The following is a 22,980-nucleotide window of genomic DNA, read 5'->3' as shown; positions in this document are numbered from 1 at the left end:
AACTCCACGAGGCTTCGACCCAGTGACGCCAGGATGACGTCATTTTGGGCGCCGGAAGTAGGGCGGCGGCGGCGCGTCTGTCTAGGCTGTGGCTGCCATGGAAACCGTCCGGTCCTGCTGAGCTGAGCTGATGTCCAATTACACCCCTTCTGCTTCTCCTCCTGTAATAGCAAAGCGGGACTATGGGGGAAGCGCACGCGGAGGTTACCGAGAACTCCTACACCATCAGACCCAACTTCCACCATAAGTGAGTCCACTGATTTGAGTGGGGTGCAGTGCGTTTTTTCTAGCAAAAAAGGTGCCGGTACTCAAATGCCACCCTTCAGGGGTGGGGTGATCACTGAGGGACCCCACCCCACAATAGCCAGGCCCCCTGCAACCAGTCACAGAATCTATGACAAAGTAGAATTTTTGATGCTGCTTTTAACTCCTAACCTTTGTTCACTTGTTCAGAACCCTTATTTTATCATCCTCACTTTAATATTCCTTTATCTCTTGTTTGTCCTGTTTGTCTGGCCTAATTAGATTGTAAGCTCTGTCGAGCAGGGACTGTCTCTTCATGTTCAATGTACAGCGCTGCGTACATCTAGTAGCGCTAGAGAAATGATAAGTAGTAGTAGTAGTAGTCTTTGGGATTCCGGAATCTTGCTACTCTGGGATTCTAGAATGTTGCTACTCTTTGTGATTCTAGAATTGTTCTATTTTTTTTGTCTTTATCCCTTATTTGTCCTGTTTGTCTGACCTAATTAGATTGTAAGCTCTGTTGAGCAGGGACTGCTGTCTCTTCATGTTCAAGTGTACAGCACTGTGTACGTCTAGTAGCGCTATAGAAATGATAAGTACTAGTAGTAGTCTTTGGGATTCTAGAATCTTGCTACTCTTTGGGATTCTGCAGAGAATCTTGCTATTCTCTGGGATTCTAGAATCTTTCTACTCTTTGGGATTCCGGAATCTTGCTACTCTTTGTCCTTATCCCTTATTTGTCCTGTTTGTCTGTCCTGATTAGATTGTAAGCTCTGTCGAGCAGGGACTGTCTCTTCATGTTCAATGTACAGCGCTGCGTACGTCTAGTAGCGCTATAGAAATGATTAGTAGTAGTAGTAGAATTGGTGTGTAGAACCTGAGCTCTTTCATTAAAACTTGGGGGTCGAGGGTCGATTTTAGCAGACAATGGAAAAGGTGCCGGTACTGAAATGTGAGGCCACCCTTCAGGGGTGGGGTGATCACTGATGGATCCACCCCACAATAGCCAGGCCCCCTGCAACCAGTCATAGAATCTATGAAAAGGCAGAATTGGTGTGTAGAGCCTGAGCCCTTTCGTTATAACATGGGGAACACTGGGTCAATTTTAGCAGATAATGGAAAGGGTGCCGGTACTCAGTACCCCCTCAAAAAAGCCCTGGGGTGTAAAAAGGGGACGGACCCACTGATCTGGGTAAATGCAGATGGAGACTGAGAACAAACTGAACTACAAGTATTATTATTATTAGCATTTGTATAGCACTACCAGACGCACGCAGCGCTGAACCCCTGACACAGACAGACAGTCCCTGCTCAATAGAGCTTACAATCTAAAAATACAGACAGACAAGTCAATTAAGGGCGAGGGAAGTAATGGGTGAGAAGGGAGGAAGGGACAAGGGGAGGGCAACTGTGGCTAGGAGCCAAAAGCAGTGGTGAAAAGGTCGGGTTTCAGCATAGATTTGAACACAGGTAGAGATGGAGCTAGATGTACAGGCTCAGGAAGTCTATTCCAGGCATAAGGTGCCACGAGGGAAAAGGAACGAAGTCTGGAGTTAGCAGTACAGGAGAAGGGGGACAACAAGTAACCCTATAAGTGGGCTGTGCAGTCCTCAGAAAGCCAGTCTGTTCTCAGTCTCAGCTGATGGTAGCAATGGTAAGCCTGTGCTGTCCGATGAGTTGGGGGCCCTGGGTTTTAGTTACTGTGTAGTACTGCCTGGGCTGGTGTTTTGATTTGTTTCTAAAAGGAAAACTCTCTCTCTCTCTCCAAAAAAACAAACAAAAAAAACCTACAAACAATATTTGTTGTTTATTTCCCACCTCTCTGACTGCTGGATTGGGGCTGAGGTCCGCAGGGGTCTCTCTGGCCCTGGGGGTGTCAGACCTCGGTGGCCAGGTTCCTCTTCCCTTTCCCCACTCATCCCCTTCTGAAGGTGTTTTACTTTGGTGTGCTTTGGCTGTCTGGCTCTGCCTTCAGGCAGACTGGCAGCCTTGAGTATTGTGGAGTCTCAACCGTCTCTCTGGGCACTGTTTGAAAAAAAAAAAAGTGGGAACTGAAGAGAGAGAGATGCACTGAAACCCCCCCCCGAGGTTATTTCTCTGCGGCAATGATTTCCATATCATTTATGAATATGTTAAATAGCACCGGGCCTGGTACAGATCCCTGTGGCACTCCACTGTTCACCCTCCTCCGTTGAGAGGAATGACCATTTAACCCTACCCTCTGTTTTCTGTCCAATAACCAATTCCTAATCTACACCAGAACCTTGCCTCTTATCCCATGACTCTTTAATTTTCTCAGGAGTCTCTCATGAGGAACTTTATCAAAAGCTTTCTGAAAGTCTAGATACACTACATCAACTAGCTCACCTTTATCCACACGTTTATTCACGCCTTCAAAGAAATGAAGCAAATTGGTGAGGCAAGACTTCCTTTGGCTTAACCTATGCTAACTCTGTTCCATTAAACCATGTTTGTGTACGTGTTCCTTAATTTTATTCTTTTTAATAGTTTCCACTCTTTTGCCCGGCACCGATGTCAGGTTTACTGGTCTGTAATTTCCCTGATCACCCCTGCAACCCTTTTTAAAAATTGGCGTCACATTGGCCACCCTCCAATCTTCAGGTACTACAGATGATTTTAACGGCAGGTTACATATTACTAACAACAGATCAGCAATTTCATGCTTGAGTTCTTTGAGTACCCTTCAGTGTATTCCATCTGGTCCCGGTGATTTGCTACTCTTTAATTTGGCTCAGTACATCTTCCAGAGTCACTGAGATTTCTTTCAGTTCCTCCACATCATCATCCTTGAAAACCATTTCCGGTTCAGGCAGATCTCTTAACATCTTTTTCCGTAAAGACAGAAGCAAAGAATTCATTCAGTTTCTCCGCTATGTCCTTGTCTTCCCCGAGTTCCCCTTTTGCTCCTTGATGATCTAATGGTCCCAAGGATTTCCTCGCAGGCTTTCTGCTTTTGATGTACCTGAAAAAGTTGTTACTGTGAGTTTTAGCCTTTGCAGCAAGTTTCTCTTCATATTCTCTTGTAGCCTTCTTTATCAGTCCTTTGCATCTAGCTTGACAGTGCTTATGTTGCTTCTTATTTTCTTCATTTGGGTCCTTTTTCTATTCTTTGAAGGACAATCTTTTGGCTGTAGTGGCCTCTTGTACTTCACCTTTAAACCATGCTGACTGTTCTAATTGCCTCCTGCTCATGTTTCATCTATTCTTACTGTACACCGCCTTGAGTAAATTCCTTCAAAAAAGGCGGTAAAGAAATCCGAATCAAACATATAAATGGCAAGAGGCGTACTCACTCGCAAATGCGCAGTAGAGACCCTCTCTGTCCCGCTCCCGCGTCAATACATGATGACGGGGGCGTGACAGAGAGGAAACCTGCACACCTGCGAGTGAGGGAACCGCTGTCGCCACCGCTCCCCCCCCAGGGTTGCCGCTACCGCTCCCCCCACCCACCCAGAGTCACCGCCGCCGCCACCCACCCTCCACCCGGCCCGGGTACCTGGCTTCACTATTCAAACCGCTGGAACGCAGCACACAGCTCATCTGAGCTGCAGTTGGCCTTCCTTACCTGCTTGTGTCCCGCCCTCGCCGACGTTACGTCACACGAGGGCGGAACATACGCAGAGAAGAAGGAAGGCCGACGGCATTTCAGATGAGCTGTGTGCTGCGTTCCGGCGGTTTGAATAGTGAAGCCAGGTACCCGGCCCGGGGGGGTGGCGGCGACCTATCCGGGGGGGGGGGGGGGGGGGTGGCGGCGGCGACCTATCTGGGAGGGAGGGTGGCGGCGGCGGCGACCTATCCGGGGGGGGGCTTTACAACCCCCCTTCCTTTACTAGCCCATTTTTACGGGCCAACGGCTAGTAAATAAATAAAAGGTCAGACTACACTGATGAGGCAGGAGAGACTCTCATCTACACTCGTTCATGGCACCATGTTGGTTCCTCAGCTACTAAAATGGTGCTATATTCATCACTTAACCAGCTATGAGTTACCGCTTAGACAGGACTGACCTTTATGTGGTCCTATTTATGTGGTTACCTTCTCCGTTTAAATGCTGAATATTGGCACTTAACTGGCCAAGCGCTGACTCCACCCCCAGAAAATCACCCAACATTGTCAATGGCACTAGCCTGTTAGATGCAGCTGGCCAGGAGCTGTTTCTGGCAGGTTAAATCGCTTTGAATATCAACCCCCAGACTATTTCCCCCAAGATTATGACCTGAATTTACAAATTGTGGGTCTTTCTACTGTTCCAAATAAATCTTGAATAGAAATAGTTCTTGAATATATAAGTTAATGGATGAGGGACATTTGTATGCTAGAAATCCTTACCGTCCAGGAACTTGGTTGAAGAGTTAGCAGGGCATCTGCCGGAGGCCAGTTGTATTTTTTTTTTTACTGAAGATCCAAATTGAAGAGAACTTTTCCAACTCACTCAGTCCATCAGCAGCAGTTCTAAGGGCATAAGTACAGGAACTCATCCTGATAATTTTGGCACAGTCGCCGCTTATACATATGTTCAGTGGTACTACTTAAGTGGATATTGCCTCTGCGAGTGCTCGAATTTACGTGGCTGAAAGTCAGTTCCAATCACGTTATTAAACAATTGAAGATTTAGGGGCCCTTTTACTAAGCTGCAGAAGGCAGTAGGGCATGCATCTCACAGGACACGCTGAGGTGTCCCACGATAGTATGCCAATCAGTGTACGCTAATCCTGTGCTAAAAAATAGTTTTTATTTTTTGGTGCAGGAAGTGTGTCTGTGGTTGGAGAGTAGGCGTGCGCTGCACTAATTGGGTAGCGCAGGTACATTGCCGCATGCTGCCTGAATAGTGCGGGATTAACGCGGGAGGGAGCCTTTACCACCTAGTACATAGGTGGCAGTAAGGGCTTCCGTGGTAATGATCACATGGAAGACCTGAATATGTCTACCCTAGAGGAGAGGAGGGACGGGGGAGATATGATACAGATGTTTAAATACTTGAAAGGTATTAATATATATACAAATATTTTCCAGAGAAAGGAAAGTGATAAAACTAGAGGACATGAATTGAGGTTGCTGGGTAATAGACTTAGGAGTAATGTCAGAAAATTCTTTTTCACGGAGAGGGTGGTGAATGCCTGGAATGAAGGCGTGGGAAGAACACAGAGGATCTCTGATTAGAAAATTATAGAAAAAAACAAAACATAAAGGGTTGCATATGTGTTTGCAGGTTAAGTGGTGCTTAGATGGCGACTCTGGCTGCATCAACTAAGGCCAGTGTTGGGCTGCCTTATATGGTCTGAGTCTCGCATATGGAGATCTGGTTTAGAGTTTCGATGGACATTCCAGTTGTTTGGAACGTGAGGACAGTCTAATACTCAAGAAAACTGAAAAACAGCCAAACACAATCCAAAGGGTTGTGTGGAATGAATGTAAAGAAATGAGGAAAGTGGGAAATACCCTCAGAAACCAAGGCTCCTGCCAGGGTCTAATCAACAAGACACTGTTGTCTATAGAAGACTTTGTGCCCGTGATCAAATTTCTTTCATGGGGTAAATATTCCCTACTTCACTCATTCAAAAATGCCCATATAGGAGCATCATGCAAAATTGCCCATAATAGAGTACAGATTTTTCATACAAAAATGCCCATAATAGAGCACAAATATTAAAGATAACTGAGTAACAAAAACTGATCAAGCTACAGCATAGCATGCATCAACTTAGCTTAATAAATGCTGGCTTGGCAACCCCACAGTTCAACTGTATTCGTTTCACCCATAACAGGGCTTCATCAGGAACCACTCAGTTGGATCATACTGACAGGGGTATCGGTCTCAAGCTGACTAAACTTCTCTTACAACCTTCGTTGAGACCGATACCCCTGTCAGTATGATCCAACTGAGTGGTTCCTGATGAAGCCCTGTTATGGGTGAAACGAATACAGTTGAACTGTGGGGTTGCCAAGCCAGCATTTATTAAGCTAAGTTGATGCATGCTTTGCATAAGGATAGCGATGGGCTGACCTCTATGGTCTATGTCCCAGAAACACCAAAGAAAGACCATGGTCAAGTATATAATATCATCATGTTCATTGTTAATTTAAATCTTGAATTGATAATGAATGTGACTGTTGGGCAGACTGGATGGACCGTTCAGGTCTTACTACGTTACTGTGTTAATAGGGAAATTAGCAAGTGGCCATTACAGAAAAATATACAATTGCAGCCATTTTACTGCCGAGCCAAAAGTGGCCACAGTGTGCGTTAAATTCACGCACTACAAAACAGCGCCGGACACTTTTTTTTTTCTTTTTTAATCATTTCAAAGAGGTGCTTTATTGAAACCTTGAAAACAACCAGCATAAATATGAACAAAAACAAACGGTTCATATCAAACCTACATATTATCTCTCTATATAACTAAACAACAACCTTGACTTTTGCACCTCAAATTTATAAAGTTTTTAGAGCCGGCCACTTTGGGTGTGGCTTAGTAAAAGGGCCCCTAAAAAAAATAGGTTTTTGCTCACAGCTTCTTGTGCCTAGCGATTGCTGCACTTTTGGAAGAAGGAAGGGGATTTAGAGGAGTAAAATTCAAGGTGGACCTTGGATTCTTCTCCCTCTGGTGTCTGCACAAACGGCAGGAAAAGTACACAGGTGCTGTAGAAGTGTGTATTTTACACTAGCTCTTCTCAAAATGAACTGCTACTTCTACGACTACCACCCCATATGCGGTGCTGTACTCAGACACGTAAAAGTAACTAACTTGTTAGTCTCACACACACAGGGAGTGACACGGGCTTCACATACTGCAGCAGGACACGTTTATCCACTCCTACCCTAGCTGAGATAATATTTAACCATCTCTCTCACCTCATGGGCACCTTTCTTTAAATTAGTCACGTTATCTATATGTTCCATCTTTGCTTATACCCTTCACTATCAATTAAAATATTCTATTATGTATTGTGTTGACATTCCTTTGTATTGTTATTTGAATATTTTTACTGCTGTAATTTTCTATTTCTCATGTTTGATTTATTCTTACTGTACACCGCCTTGAATGAATTCCTTCAAAAAAGCGGTAAATAAATCCTAATAAATAAAGAGAGAGTCCCTACTTAGCAGAACTTAGAACCTATTCAAGACAGACAAACAGGACAAATAAGGGACTGTGGGAATGGTTAAAACAGAGATGGGTACTGAACGGGTGAATAGGGGTCAAGAGTTAAAAGCAGCCTCAAAAAGGTGGTCTTTTAACCTAGACTTGAATAGGGCTGGACTCAAGAAGTCTATTCCAGGCGTATTGGTGCAGCAAGATAGAAGGAACGGAGTCTGGAGTTGGCAGTGGAGGCGAAGGGCACAGATAAGAGTGATTTATCTGATGAATGGAGTTCCCGGGGAGGGGTGTAGATAGAGATAAGAATGGAGAGGTACTAAGGAGCTGCAGAGTGAATGCACTTGTAAGTCAATAAGAGGAGTTTGAACTGTATGCGGAAACGGATAGGGAGCCATTGAAGTGACTTGAGCAGAGGAGTTACGTGAGTGTGGTGACGCTGGCAGAAGATAAGTCAGCAGTCTCATTTAATATTGTGCATTCAGTAACGCAAGTCTCATTATTTATCAGCTATGCTTAAGACAAATTAATCCACACATTTGTCAGCGAGGCCGAGCATTTTTTAAATGCAATTCAGAAAACAGTCCTCTTAATGTTTTAAATGCTTTGCGTTCAGTTTCACAGTGTTTTCCAGAAAGTTGCCCTAGGAGCAGATTTAGAAGGCCATTTGCATATCAGACCTGATGTACAGATACCCCAAACAGCAATAACTAAGAGCAGCTTAGCAGGTTTCTCTGAGATGGAGTTGATAAGGCCAACGTATGACATTCCACAGGTAGAATAACTACACAATAGCAAATGCTGACATTTACAGTGTGTGATGGTAACATGGAAATGTTGCTGGTTCTTTTATTTTAAAATAAACCTTCAGCCCACATCTTGCAGTTTCAGAGGTTTGTAGTGTTTTCAGTTAATCGTCATTTACTATGTTACTATAATAGAGAGGAAGGGTTGTTTGAAGACTGCATTGATCACTTCTGTTCTAGGGACGTTGTAGTGGTCTTTAGAAAATGACCATTGTTTCGGTCATCTCCCTTAGGTATCCCTGTTGAAAGCTTAATTTTATAAGAAAGTGATTATTCTCCTGGAGCATCTGTCATAAGCTGTTTTTTTTTCATCAGCAGAATTTTGCTGTTGAAAAATTGACCTCAAGTGTTATGAGAGAAATGCAATTATTTATACTGTATCTTTCACCCAAATGGGATTGTGCCACTGTGCAGCTCATGGTCTTTCCATCGTTTCTCAGGTTCCGAACAGGTCCAGTGAAAACATGCATCCAGAAGGTCTTAAAGGAGACTCTGCTTAATAAAGAGTACATCCCCGAGGAAGTTCCACAGTTGACCAAGTCTTTGTCTGAAACCATTAAGAATAAACTGAAAGGTAATAAAGGATTTGGGATAACTTTGGAATGTTCATTTGATACAGCAGACCAGTGTAAATTTATTCACCACAAACAAGTTAAGAAAGATAAAAACAATCAAAAAGCCCGACACGGCCATGTTTTGCTCTCTTAACGGCTGCGTCAGGGGGAGAATAAGTGCAGAAAGGCAATATATCAAGTATGGAATAAACATAAACAGATTAGAGGAACACCGACTTGTCACTCTTGGGGAGGGGGAGGATTTTAAACTGGAAGATGAATCTTTGGTTCTCAAAAGAAATCCATCAACATCTCCACTTCTCCAGGATGGATGTGGTGTAGCAAGGACACAGATTCTGTACCTGATTCTTCTGTCCGCAGATCACAAACACTCCTGTGAGACTGGATCCCGTTTCCATCCGAGTGCAGGAGTGGAGTGGAGGAGTAGCTTAATGGTTAGTGCAGCGGGCTTCGATCTGGCAACCTGGATTTGATTCCCACTGTAACTCCTTGTGACCTTGGGCAAGTCACGTAACCCTCTATTGCCCCAGGTACAAAAGCTTAGATTGTGAGCCCTCTAGGGACAGAGATATATCTCCATATAATTTGTACAGCACTGTGTATGTCTAGTAACTTAGTAACATAGTAAATGACGGCAGATAGACCTGAACGGTCCATCTAGTCTGCCCAACAAGATAAACTCATTTTACATGCTATTTAATACTTTTTATGTATATCCGAGTTTGATTTGTCCCTGCTTTTCTCAGGGCACAGACTGTAGAAGTCCGCCCTGCACCGTTTTTTATTCTCCAAATACTGGCGTCGCCACCCAATGTCCACTAACATTCCGTAGATCCATTCCTTCTAAACAGAATTCCTTTGTGTTTATCCCACGCATGTTTGAATTCCATTACCGTTTCCACGTACCCACCACCCTCTCTGTGAAATAATACTTCCTGACATTACTCCTGAGTCTGCCCCCTTCAACCTCAATTTATGTCCTCTAGTTCTACCACCTTCCCGTCTCCAGAAAAGGTTCGTATGCGGATTAATACCTTTCAAATATTTGAACGTCTGTATCATGTCACCCCTGTTTTTCCTTTCCTCTAAGGTATACATGTTCAGGTCAGCAACTCTCCTCCTGTCCCTCTAGTCACTGGAAGGGGATGAAATCTAAGGAATGTCATCACACACACCCCTCTCTCCTGGAAGGGACAATATAACACACATAGCGCTATAGAAATGATTACATAAGAATAGCCATACTGAGTCAGACCAATGGTCCATCTAGCCCAGTATCCTGCTTCCAGCAGTGACAATTCCTGGTCACAAGTACCTGGCAGAAACCCAAATAGTAGCAACATTCCATGTTACCAATCCCAGGGCAAGCAGTGGCTTCTCCTATATCTATCTCAATAAGAGACTATAGACATTTCCTCCAGGAACTTGTCCAAACCTTTTTTAAACCCAGATACGCCTACTGCCATATTCACCGGCTTAACTATTCTTTGAGTGAGAAAATATTTCCTCCTATTTATTTTAAAAGTATTTCTATGTAATTTCATTGAGTGTTCCCTGGTCTTTGTACTTTTTGAATGAGGGAAAAATCAATTCATCTCCACCCGTTCCACTCAGGATTTTGTAGACCTCAATTATATCCCCCCTCAGCCGTCTCTTTTCCAATCTGAAGAGCCCTAACTTCTTTGGCCTTTCCTCATATGGGAGCAGTTCCATCCCCACCATCATTTTGGTCACTCTTCTTTGAACCTTTTCTAATTCCGCTATATCTTTTTTGAAATACAGCAACCAGAATTGAACACAATACTCAAGGTGAGGTCGCACCATGGAGTGATACAGAAGCATTATAATATTCTTTGTCCTATTTTGCATGCCTCTCCTAATAATTCCCAGCATCCTGTTTGCTTTTTTTGGATGGTGCCACACACTGAGCAGAAGATTTCAGCATATTATCTACAATGACACCTAGGTTTTTTTTTCTCGATGCTGGAAGTGGGCCCTAGTATCAGATAACTATGATGATTATTCTTCCCAATGTGCATCACTTTGCATTTGTCTATATTAAATTTCATCTGTCGTTTGGATGCCTAGTCTTCCAGTTTCCTAAGGTCTTCCTGTAAGTTTTCACAGTCTGCATGCGTTTTGACAACCTTGAATAGTTTTGTGTCGTTCCGATTTCCAGATCATTTATAAATATCCTAAATAGCACCGGTCCCAGTACAGATCCCTGCAGCACTCCACTATTTACCCTCCTCCACTGAGAAAAATGGCCATTTAACCTTACCCCCTGTTTTCTGTCCAATAACCAGTTTACAGTCCACAGAAGGACATTGCCTCCTATCCCATGACTCCTTAAGTTTCACAGGAGTGTATTATAAGGTACATTGTCAAAAGCTTTCTGAAAATCTAGATACACTACATCAACCGGCTCACCGTTAACCACACGTGTATTCAAGCCTTCAAAGAAATGAAGCAAATTGGTGAGGCAAGATCTCTCTTGGCTGAATCCATGCTGTGTCTGTCCCATTAAACCATGTTTGTCTACGTGTTCTGTAATTTTATTCTTTAAAAAATTTCCACTATTTTGCCAGACACTAAAGTCAGGCTTACCAGTCTGTAATTTACCAGATAACCCCTGGAAACGTTTTAAAAAATCGGTGTCACATTGGCCACCCTCCAGTCTTCGGGTACTACGGACGATTTTAACAACAGGCTACAGATCACTAGCAGCAGATTAGCAATTTCATGTATGAGTTCTTTCAATATCCTGAGGTGTATTTCAACCGGTCCAGGTGATTTATCACTCTTTAACTTGTTAATTTGGCTCAGTACATCTTCCAAATTCACCGAGATTTCTTTCAGTTCCTTCGCATCGTCACCCCTGAAAACCATTTCCGGTATAGGTAGATCTCTTAAATCTTCTTCCGTAAAGACCGAAGTAATAGTAGTAGTTTAAAACACTCACCCCCTATGGTTTAAATGTGGAAAGTGACCTTGAATCTGTTCTTATTCATAAGTACATAAGTAATGCCACACTGGGAAAAGACCAAGGGTCCATCGAGCCCAGCATCCTGTCCACGACAGCGGCCAATCCAGGCCAAGGGCACCTGGCGAGCTTCCCAAACGTACAGACATTCTATACATGTTATTAGTGGAATTGTGGATTCAGCTCCTGATGCAACCCTTAATAGGGTGAAACATGGTCGTGTCAGGCTTTTAGAGTGTTTTTATCTTTAACTTATTTGTGGTGAATAGATTTGGACTCTAAACATTTTATACTGCTCTGTTCTATTTCTGCTGTTCTGGATCTTGCAGATCGTTTGCCTGTCTGTTTTCATGGGCATTTGTTTTATATCCTGCCTGCTCAGAAGCAGTAAGAACGGCTTGTACTGCATGCCCTCGATATTTTGGCTGGACAAAATTTGCAGCTCATGGTTCTGATTATTTGTCTGTACAAGTGCTTTCCCAGCATAAAAAGTTTCTGGAGGCTTGTCTCTGCCATTCTGTCAGGCCTGGTCCCTGTGTTGGATTGTCAGGGCTTTTACACTAGACCCTCTGTATTCACCGCTCAAAAAACTAAATACAGCTAATTTTTTTGTTTTCATTAGTGTTCCTTTCTAGTGCATTTAACTTCCACAAAGTGAGATACAGTCTAACAAGCACATTTCAAATGTTCTTTCTCTTCAGAGATTGGATTTGACAGATACAAAATTGTGGTGCAGGTGGTAATTGGAGAACAGAGGGGCGAAGGCGTGAAGTAAGTTTCGGTTATCATATTTATTTTATTTAGAATGCTTATCAATCGTCAAATCTCTCTGGTAGAAAGTGAGGAGCAAACATACACAGATAAAAATCATTTACACAAATTCACACCAAGCAGTAACATTTAGCAGCAGAGCATAATAACACAGAACGGTGAAAGAGAGTAACACGCTTTCCCTGACTTGTGAAAGATCTGTCCTCCTTTTCCGTCTTCACATCATTGGGTATCATCAACTAGGAAATTCAGGGGCCCTTTTACAAAGACGGGTTGGGCTACCATGCGTCAAATCGACATCACCACCCGGGTAGCGCCCCCACCCAGCTGTAATTTCGTAGTAGGTGCGCAATGTTTCCCGCAGTATTTTTCTATTTTCTACCTTGGGGGGGGGGGGGGGGTTCCCGGTGGTAATTGGCAGCAGCGTGTAGCGCGTGAGCCTTTACCACTAGGTCAATGGCTACTTTTAATTCTAGCGCATGGCCATTTATTCCACCATTAAAAAACGCCTCTTTTTTTCTCCAGCTGCAGTACAAAATGGCCCGGCACGCGCCAAAAACACCCACCCACACTACCGCAGGCCATGTTTTACTGCGGCTTAGTAAAAGGCCCCCTCAATGACTGACACCAAGTCTATAGGATTGCCAAAACAGTTGTACCTTTTGCACTACTGCAGGTGTCCTGCATTCTCCTTTTTTAATGGATCGGGAATGGGCATGTGCAAAAATGAATACTACCAAGCAGCCGAGTAAGGGGCGTAACCAGACTTCGGTGGGAGGGGGGTCCAGAGCCTGAGGTAAGGGGGCACATTTTAGCCCCCCTCCTGGCGCTGACGACCCTCTTGACCCCCCCTCCCGCCGCCAACCCTCCCCCGCCGTCGCCTATCTTTGATGGCGGGGGACCCCAACCCCCGCCAGCCAAGGTCCTCTTATTCCAGTGCAAGGCTTCGTTTTGTTTCTGTGAGTCTGACGTCCTGCACGTACAACGGGAGAGGGGGTTCGAGAGGGTCGTCGGCAGGGGGGTCCAGGGCCAAATCTATGGGGGCCCTGGCCCCACGTACATAAGTACATAAGTAATGCCATACTGGGAAAAGACCAAGGGTCCATCGAGCCCAGCATCCTGTCCACGACAGCGGCCAATCCAGGCCAAGGGCACCTGGCAAGCTTCCCAAACGTCCACTGCCTGGAACGCCCCCCCCCCCCCCCCCCAAGTAAAAAATACAAAAATATTTTCTACCGTGGGATTTGGCATGCCCTGAACTCAGAATTACTGCCGAGCACACGTGCTGCCCTGGCGGTAGTGTGATTTGGCCCGTTCTACCCTCCCGTTAGCCCTCCCGCGCCTTTGTAAAAGGGCCCCTCAGTAACTGAATCCCAAAATATGATACTGCTCATGCACATGTACATTTGTTATTGCCAGGGGGGGGGGGGGATTATGACAAAAGATATGCATTAAATTAATCTTGTTAGGCTTGCATTTGCCACCAGAACAGAAGCTTCCAGTTCACTTCATTACACGATCCTCTGTACGGTTCAGGAACTGTTGCAGTGGTCTTGCAAAACCTGTAACCCCCCCATCCAAGTTGTGGCTCGAAAATTACACAGTGAAGAGGCAGTTCCTGTTTGGCCCTGGCAGCTAAAAAAGAAAGCTCTCTAAAATGTGACATCTTTCCCTCTTTTCTTTAGAATGGCTGCCAGATGCTTTTGGGATGCAGACACAGACAACTACGCTCAGGAAGTGTTCATGAATGTAAGAAACAAAAATGTGCCTATATTTCAGGTTAACACAGATAACAAAGTCTTGTGTTTTAATGGCATCAACACTGTCCCTTTCCCTCTCTGTCCTCCCTGCTCTCCTCTGCTCCGTTGAACTGGAGATGACTGCCAAACACAACGATTCGCTTGCACTAAATGATAAGATGCCTATTATATTCCTATGGGTGTCTTATCATTTAGCGCCTCCTAATCGTCAGTGCGCAGTAAGGAGTCATTTTACAAAGGCACACTAGCTAATGATTAACATGCACTAAACGCTAGAGATGGACATCTCTAACGTTTAGCACGTGCTAAAACCGCTTGCATCCCTTTGTAAAAGGACCCCTAAATTTATTAGTGCGTCTTAGTAAAAGGACCCCAGAACTTGCTAGTTGTCCACCTAGATTAAAAAAAACAATTATGAAATGATTTCTTTTGCCAGCTTTTTGATTTGGGTTAATTTCCATGCTTTTTGGTATTAAACTATTTCTTTCTTTTAAATTGAAATAGGCCAGTCTCCAAGCACCCCCTTGTGGGCACACAGGAGATCATCAAGCAAGTATATTCTGGGCTGACAGAGTAGTGATATCCAGCAGTCTACCAATCACAGTAAAATATAGTGGCATAAGTTTGTACAGATTGCTTTTCTGTGATCTGGATGGATGAGTTATATTGCCCTCCCCTTTATCCTATCTACTATCGTAGTTCAACTCCTCCATCCCACCCTGCCCTGTCTTGTCAATACTGCACCCTTTTGATACTTTTTATTAGATGGTCTAATGGGTGGGATAGTACATCTGAAATAAACTTGAACTAATGGTTAAATATCACTATTATCCATACAGCTTCAAGCCTTACCCCACCCATTTGTACACATGTCCCTTTTGTAGAAGGGACAATCTTTTATTTTCTTATATACTGCCTGCAAATCCAAAAGCTATTAAAGCAGTGTACATTTAGGTACAGTAGGTATTTTTCTGTCCCTGGAGGATTTACAATCTGAGTTTGTGCCTGAGGCAGTAGAGGGTTGAGATCATAAGGCGTTGCTGTGGGATTTGAACCAGGCTAAAAACATAAGAACACAAGCATTGCCTTACTGGGATAGGCTGAAGGTCCGTCAAGCCCAGTACCTGTTTCCAACCGTAGCCAGTCCAGGTCACAAGTACCTGGCAAGATCCCAAAACAGTACAGTACATTTTATGCTGCTTATCCTAGAAATAAGCAGTGGATTTTCCCCAATTCCATTTTAATAATGGCTTATGGACTTTTCTTTTAGGAAGATATCCAAACCTTTTTTAAACCCCGCTAAGCTAACGGCTTTTACCACTTCTGGTTCTCAGCCTGCTGCTCTAACCATAAGGCTGCTCCTCCACTCTAGCGCAGTTCAAACAAAGGTCTTTATGCGGCCAGCACCTGATACTGGCAGCATGGTTTTGTAAATTGACCTGTGTTTGCTTTATAGTCCCATTTTAAAGCCAGGGCCATTTTGATCCTAAATTTCAGAATTAAAAATTGAGAGTAACCATTAAGTGCACTGCAACAAATTTTTGTTTAGGAAGTAAATCAAGCAGACTAGATTACATTACAGAGATTCTTATGTTCCTCAAACACCTAGGGCTTCTTTTACAAAGCCACACTACCTATTCAGTTCCTACGGGCTTCCTCTCATTTGCCGGACAGGAATCGCTAGTGCAGCTTTTTAAAAGAAGCCCCCAGAGTGTTCTTTGGGGATTACAGAGTCAAAGAGAACCAGGCAGTCCCTGGGACCTAACAGTGCAAATACACGAAAGCAAGACTAATTGACAATCTTGTACCTTCATTAAAAAAAACCTGAGGACTGACAGTGTGAAAAAACGTAAAAATGAGTCTAATTAGAATCCAGAAATTACTTTAAAAAAAAGTTTTAGTACCTTTCTAAAAAGTAGATAATTCTATATCCTTCTGATTTGAATTGGAAAAATATTCCAGATAATCTTCAAACGAAAAATTTCGACCACTTAACTTCAAGATGTTCTCATTCCGTAGTCCATCATTTTGAGCCAATAGTAGAAACTTAGATTTTTCTTTGTTAAGTTTCAAACGGTGGTTCTGAATCCCTTATCTTAATAGCAGTATTTTCAGATGATTTAGAAACAGGTATTAAAATTGTAATATCATCAGCTTAATTTCAATTTTTATAACCAGCAGAACTTAGTTCCAGTAAGGCCATTAATATGTTAAACAGCTTTGGTGACAGAGGAGAACCTTGTGGAACTCCGCATTCAGCCCCCCCCCCCCCCCCATATTTCCAATAGAGTACCTTTAAATTTAACTGTATATCTTCCAAATGTGAGAGAGCCTACAAACCAAGACAGCACATTTTATCCAATGCCAATACTGTCCAAGATTCCTAATAGCAGTTGGTGATGTACCTGGTCGAACGCACTGAGGGGCCCTTTTACTAAACTGCGCAGGTACCTGCGTGCATCCTACGTGCATCAGTTTGGAGTTACTGCCTAGCTACCACGCGGCCCGGGCAGTAATTTCATTATTTACGTGCGTCCGCTATAAACGCCGGAAAACAATTTTTATTTTCCTGCGTGCGGCGGAAACTGGGCGGTAATCGTCATTCTGCGCACGTAGACGATTACCATACGGTTACCACGTGAGACCATACCGCTATGTCAGTGGGTGGTGGTAAGGTCTCAGACCCAAAATGGACACACGACAATTTTTATTTTGCCGCACGTCCATTTTCGGCAATAATTTTAAAAAGGCCTTTTTTTACAGGCGCGTAGAAAAATGGATCTGCGCGTGCCCAAAACGTGCGCCTACACTAGCGCAGGCCATTTTTCAGTGCACCTTGTAAAAGGACCCCTTGATAAACTGAACTGCAGAACTATGCCGTTTACCTAAAAGCAATCTGCCCTGAGCAAGTAATGCATTGAGTACTGTTTCCGTGCTGAAATACTTTGGCCTCCACATCCTCATCTGCCGTCATGTTATGCCTCTGCGCTTTATCCTTTTAATCTGATATACTGTCTTGTCAGTCTGTCAGATGTAAGAGATCCTGACCAGCACTTACCTTGTTACTGTATGACTGGTTAAAGAAGGGCATGAGAGAACCATTATTAAGGTTATGTTGTCACCGCTCGCTTTAACTTTCTTCTTTGTAAATTTCTTGAAAATAGTGGATTGGGTCTCCCCTTGTATTGTTGACGGGTGAAAGCCGGGAGAACAATGACCTGTATTTGTTTTTCTATATGTGACCATCTCTGGGAAAAGGTGACTAAAGGTGGCCAGTTTTTCATGTCAGGGGTCCATAAGCAGTCTGCAAAAGTTACGAGGGGCTCGGATTGTTGTATTACAAATGATTTGCTCTAACAGAGTTCATTAAAACCTCATTTTTTTAGTCACCTTTTCCCAGAGATGATCCCATGTATTTCTGTAGTGCAGCGTTACATGGGTAGTTCTAATGGGGGCTTTTCTTTTCTGTAAGAAGTAAGGGTACTTGCGAATTATTATGGAAATGTGAATAAAAATAAAGTTTAAAAGAATGGGTTTCTGCTAGGTTCTGGTGAAATGGATTGGCTACTCTTATGTTGTTTTTTTTAAACTTTATCTTTATTAAGCTTTTTAACAAACATAATTTCACATTTATGAATGATAATACACAATTTGGAAATAAATTATATAGACAAGCAAATATTTTTTTAAGTTTCAAATAGTTATCGACCACAAGAATAAGAAATCAATCCAAGATGTAAGATTAATAATATAATCTAAAGGAAATAAACATACATTGTAAATTATAATAATGAAGCGTCACGTCCCGAGTGATTCACTCCAAGGCTGTTAAACAGTGTACATATGGGATTAAACCACTACATTAACCTCTTCCCTACTGATTAGAAATTCCTCTAGCTGTTTGGGGTCAAAAAATTGAAACTGTTTAGATTGAAACACTATTCTACATACACAAGGAAATTTCAACAGGAAGGTAGCTCCTATTGCCACAGTTCTTGTGCGTAAAGCCAAAAAGGCTTTACGCCTCTTCTGAGTCTCTCTTGATAAGTCTGTGTATATTCTTATTTTTGACCCCCAAAAAACTGAATCCAAATGTCTTAAAGAAAGTCTCAGTACTGCATCCCGATCCATCTCCAAGGCAAATGAGACTAATAATGTTGCTCTTTTCGTTATAAAGTCTAATGATGACTCCAAAAAGGTAGTCAGATTCGTCACTGCCCCACCTTGAGGAAATGTTTCTGATTCCATTCTAGAATCAGTTGGCAAATAAAACGCTCTAGTTGCTACTCTTATGTTGTTAAAGTCATTAATAGTACAGGGTCATGAACAGTTGTAACCTAATGCATGTCTTTCCTCTTTTATTCTCAGGACAGTCTGTTCTGTGTGGTAGCTGCGTTTGGTTGCTTCTATTATTAATATGTTGGGAAACGGCAGAAGAGCTCAAGCTTGTTTTGCAGATTCCTTGGGTACATGCCAGTGAGCTCATCTTCTCAGAGTCAGCTTGGCAGTCGGCACAGTTGACCAAGTTGAAATGGCCCTGCCCCGATGGTGTACAGTGCAAGCGCTTCGACAGACAGGAACAATATGAATCCACTGAAAAGCTTTGCTGCAGCTGGGGCTTGTCTCCCTCCCTTTAATACCCTGTGCCGCAGAAGTTATCTGATTGCAGCTGACAGAAGGCAGCAACAGGCCACATTTGGAAGAAGACCTTGACACTGGAATAATGATTTGTTCAGTAAAATTATTTCGGCTGCTTTCGTAGGTTAAAAGGGTAATTCTGTAATCTAGGCATCCACCTTTACACACCCCTCTTGTGCACATGTCTCAAATAGTAACACTACACTTAATGATGAAGGGTGCCAACAAGACCCCTGCTATTCTGTAAAAGCACATCTGACTCACTTAGCACGTAGATATGAAGGGGGGGGGGGGGGAAGGAGGGCATACACATGACTGGTGCATAGGCTGGACACGTATGCATATACCGTATTTTTCGGACTATAAGACGCACCGGTCCATAAGACGCACCTAGGTTTTAGAGGAGGGAAATAGGAAAAACATTTTTTTCCTTTTTCCCTCCTCTAAAACCTAGGTGCTCCGGTGCGTCTTGTCCGAGTTTTGGACCTCCGTCCCGTACTTACACGATTCCATGTTCCCTGGTGGTCTAGTGACGTCGGGGCAGGAAAGAGCCCCCTCTTTCCTGCCCATCGCGCTGCTCTCCGTGCTCCTCAATGCTTCCTGACGGTTTCGGCGAGAATCTCGGCGGCCATTTTGAATCTCGCCGAGACCGTCAGAAAGCATTCAGGAGCACGGAGAGCAGCGCGATGGGCAGGAAAGAGGGGGCTCTTTCCTGCCCCGACGTCACTAGACCACCAGGGAACATGGAATCGTGTAAGTACGGGACGGAGGTCCAAAAACGCTACCTTCGGACTATAAGACGCACCCCCCATTTTCCTCCCAAATTTTGGGGGAAAAAAGTGCGTCTTATAGTCCGAAAAATACGGTAAGTTACACCCCCTCTATGGCATGTAAATGTTATGCATGCCAAGACCAGGATTCACTAGTATTCTGTAGCAGAACCTGGGCATCCAGGCGCCATTAGAGATTAGGATCTTCCTACGTACCTTTGGGGCACCAGGGAGGAGGAGAGGACCATTACAACTGGCCTGAACTCGGAGCCTTTCCTATAGCTGCACCTCTTTGAAGTGTGCCAGTGTAAGGTATTTAAAGAGCACAAATCTCCAACAGTGAGAAAAAGAAAAGTCCCACAGTGACTATGTGAGGTCTGTGTAAATAAAAATGACACATTTTATTCTGTTTCCTTGATTCCAACAAATATATCAGCTGTAGAAACTTGTTCATAGAGTCTGAAAAGTATTTGATGAAAGAAGATGCCCAGCGTGATTCATGAAATCCTTTCCAACCTTTGTGTGTTTCTGTTTTTAGTGTGTCCCTCAGCTAACTCTCCCTTCTTCAGTCGCAGGGGTGGTTTAAATGAGGAAGTTACCAAACATTCCATTAGTTTGAAAAGAATGTGAAATTTTGTTTCTTTGATTCCTGCTAGACCCGTCCAGACTGAGAGGTTATGCCACACTACCAGTACATTGAGGCAGAAAAGCTGAACTTTCCAGTGACATCACTGGTATAAGAAGCGTAGAGGCCGACTGAATTTCGGTTTTGGCACTGAAACCAGCCCGAAATCCATATTTGACCTTGTTTTTGTGTCAGCTGAAAATGCCTGTGCCTTTTCAGCTGTGTCCTTCCCCCCCTCTCCCCTGAGGAGCCATGTCTGTTCCTTCCTCTCTCCCTGACACTGACCAAGGGACTTGCACCCTAGGGAGTTAGCCTCCTAAAAATCTTGCTGCACTACTAAACCTGTGCTATCTGCTGGAGGCAGAGAAATACTGATAAGTACCAGGTGATGTCATTAGAAAGTTCAGCAGCTTTGCCTCCATCTGCTGCTAGGGTGGCATAACCTGTCAGTCTGGCTGAAAAGAAATAATAAAAGCAAGTGTGATAATATATCTGACCTTTAGATGTCACCATCAACAGCTTTCAAAGGATGCATTTTATAGTGTAACCACATGATGTCAGTATCCAAAGGCAATACATATCGATACACTTTTTTTTACCACCTAATAGGCAGTTCTCACAGCAACCTATAACAGACCACATGGTTCAATCAGTAGGTGCTACAGTAGAATTTAAAACAGAAAATAAAATATGCATTAATCATTAAGAGCCTGAGCAGCAGTGGTTAGGTTGTGGCGCTAGAGAGAGGATCAAGTGGGGTGTAGAAAGCAGGAGCAGCACGCCTCAGGGAATTATTTTTACCCCTTTGCACGGGCATATGTCTATGTCCGTGTGTGTGTAAAACACTAAAATGCCTATCATAGTGTGCACTGAATCCACTAGTCGTGCCTTAGTAAAAGGGACCCTTTCCTTAGTTTCCCCTTGATCCCATTCCATTAACTTTTTAGATAATTTTTTTCCCTAGATGGGCAGATGTTCTGAACTCCTTTTGACAATTTCTTACCAAGATTTCATTGAGTTGGAAAGAATAAAAAAAAATGTAATATATCAAATAATATAAATCATGTACAAATGTTATCAATTATTCAAAGATGCAAAAGGTTAAAATTGAGCTTCTTCAAAAACTATCAACAAATCCATTGGAAAATAAAGTATGGAAAACACATTTCTTGGGGGAAAAAGTTCCTGAGAGGTCAAATAGGTCCCTGTGAACCAGTAGCTGTCCTGCTGCTGTATCTCTGGTGACACCGTTGGACTTACATGGTAACAAGGCCGTGATTTTGGCTGTCTTCATGCAAGATAGGTGCCTAATTTTTGCCAGAGAATAAAAATATTTTTACAGGGCAATATTCAAAAATACTCACATTAAGTACTTAGGCTGCAGGTACTGTGCCGTTACTGTTGCACCAGTTTTCCAGTGGAAAGAATGAACATATGGTATTGTTGGGCGCTTTTGCTAAAGCTTAGTGTTCACTAAGGGCCTTATTCTATAAAGGTTATGTTCCTAAATTTACCCTCTTAAAATTTATGCTCTTAAATCATGAGCATAATCTATTTTGGAGCATAAATTTTAGTATCGAAAAATTTAGGAGCATAACCTTTATAGAACAAGGCTCAAAATGTCTAAACAGTCGTCCTGAATAAGATCAAGGATTACAGACACTTGGGCCCTGTTTACTAAGCCGTGCTAATGGCGCACTGGCAATTTTAGTGTACGCTAATGATTAGAAAGTGCTAAACGCTGTTGCCGATAGAAACATATGGGTGACTAGCTTGCGCTAAAACCACTAGCGCACCTTCATAAACAGGGCCCCTTATTTCTCACAGATCTAGCATTAACCAAACCCATTTTTAAATTAACATAAGAATCACCGCTATTGATTATTTTTTTTCTCATGGGATCTCTATCAAACATCTCTCCCTAATTCTCTCCCCATGGCGATTACTCAAATTCCCATGGTGCCCATTCCCTGTAATCACTGAAATAGTATAACAGCACATTATCACACTTTAAACATAAAGGGCCCAGTTTACTAAGGTGCGCTAGCGTTTTTAGTGCATGCTAAAAATTTGCATCTGCTAACACTAGAGACACCAGCATTAGAGTGTGATAAAAGTGCGTGCCTACAGAGTAGCTTAGTAAACAGGGCCCAAATGTTGTTATTTCAACTGTGGATGTCAGCTCTGCACATTAAAAGCCAAAAAACTGAATTTTTTTGAGGCCTTGACATAGCGGAATTAGAACAGATTCCAAGAAGAGCGACCAAAATGATAAAGGGGATGGAACTCCTCTCATATACGGAAAGGCTAAAGAGGTTAGGTCTCCAGCTTGCAAAAGAGACAGATGAGGGGATTTAAGACTGAGGTCTACAAAATCCTGAGTGGTGTAGAACGAGTAGAAGTAAATCGATTTTTTTACTTGTTCCAAAAGTACAAAGACACTCGAGGAAGTTACATAGAAATACTTTTAAAACAAATAGGAGGAAATATTTTTCACTCAACGAATAGTTAAGCTATGGAGCTGTTTGCCAGAGGATGTGGTAAAAATAACAAAATACAGGAGACAAATACAACAAGCAGATCTAATTGCCTGCATACAACATCCCAGACTCAAAAAGTGATGGGGGACAAAAGCATGAAGGAAGAAAATGCATACTGCCACCAAGAAGAAAATCGTCCTTGAAGAGATTA

The 22,980-nt window shown here is 43.0% G+C and overlaps 1 protein-coding gene across 1 annotated transcript; it reads left to right on the top strand.

Moving 5' to 3' along the window:
* The first annotated feature begins 29 nt into the window (after positions 1-29).
* TCTEX1D2 (Tctex1 domain containing 2) lies at positions 30-20,068 on the top strand. The gene is made up of 6 exons (XM_030216096.1): positions 30-247; positions 8,608-8,741; positions 12,427-12,496; positions 14,182-14,245; positions 18,625-19,242; positions 19,765-20,068. Exons 1-5 carry the CDS (start codon positions 183-185, stop codon positions 18,670-18,672), a joined length of 381 nt encoding a protein of 126 aa, XP_030071956.1. The 5' UTR covers positions 30-182; the 3' UTR covers positions 18,673-19,242; positions 19,765-20,068.
* Positions 20,069-22,980: the final 2,912 nt, after the last annotated feature.

This window comes from Microcaecilia unicolor, chromosome 10 (genome assembly GCF_901765095.1).
Source record: "Microcaecilia unicolor chromosome 10, aMicUni1.1, whole genome shotgun sequence".
NCBI classification, from domain to species: domain Eukaryota; kingdom Metazoa; phylum Chordata; class Amphibia; order Gymnophiona; family Siphonopidae; genus Microcaecilia; species Microcaecilia unicolor.
This window is presented reverse-complemented; position numbering and strand designations above follow the sequence as displayed.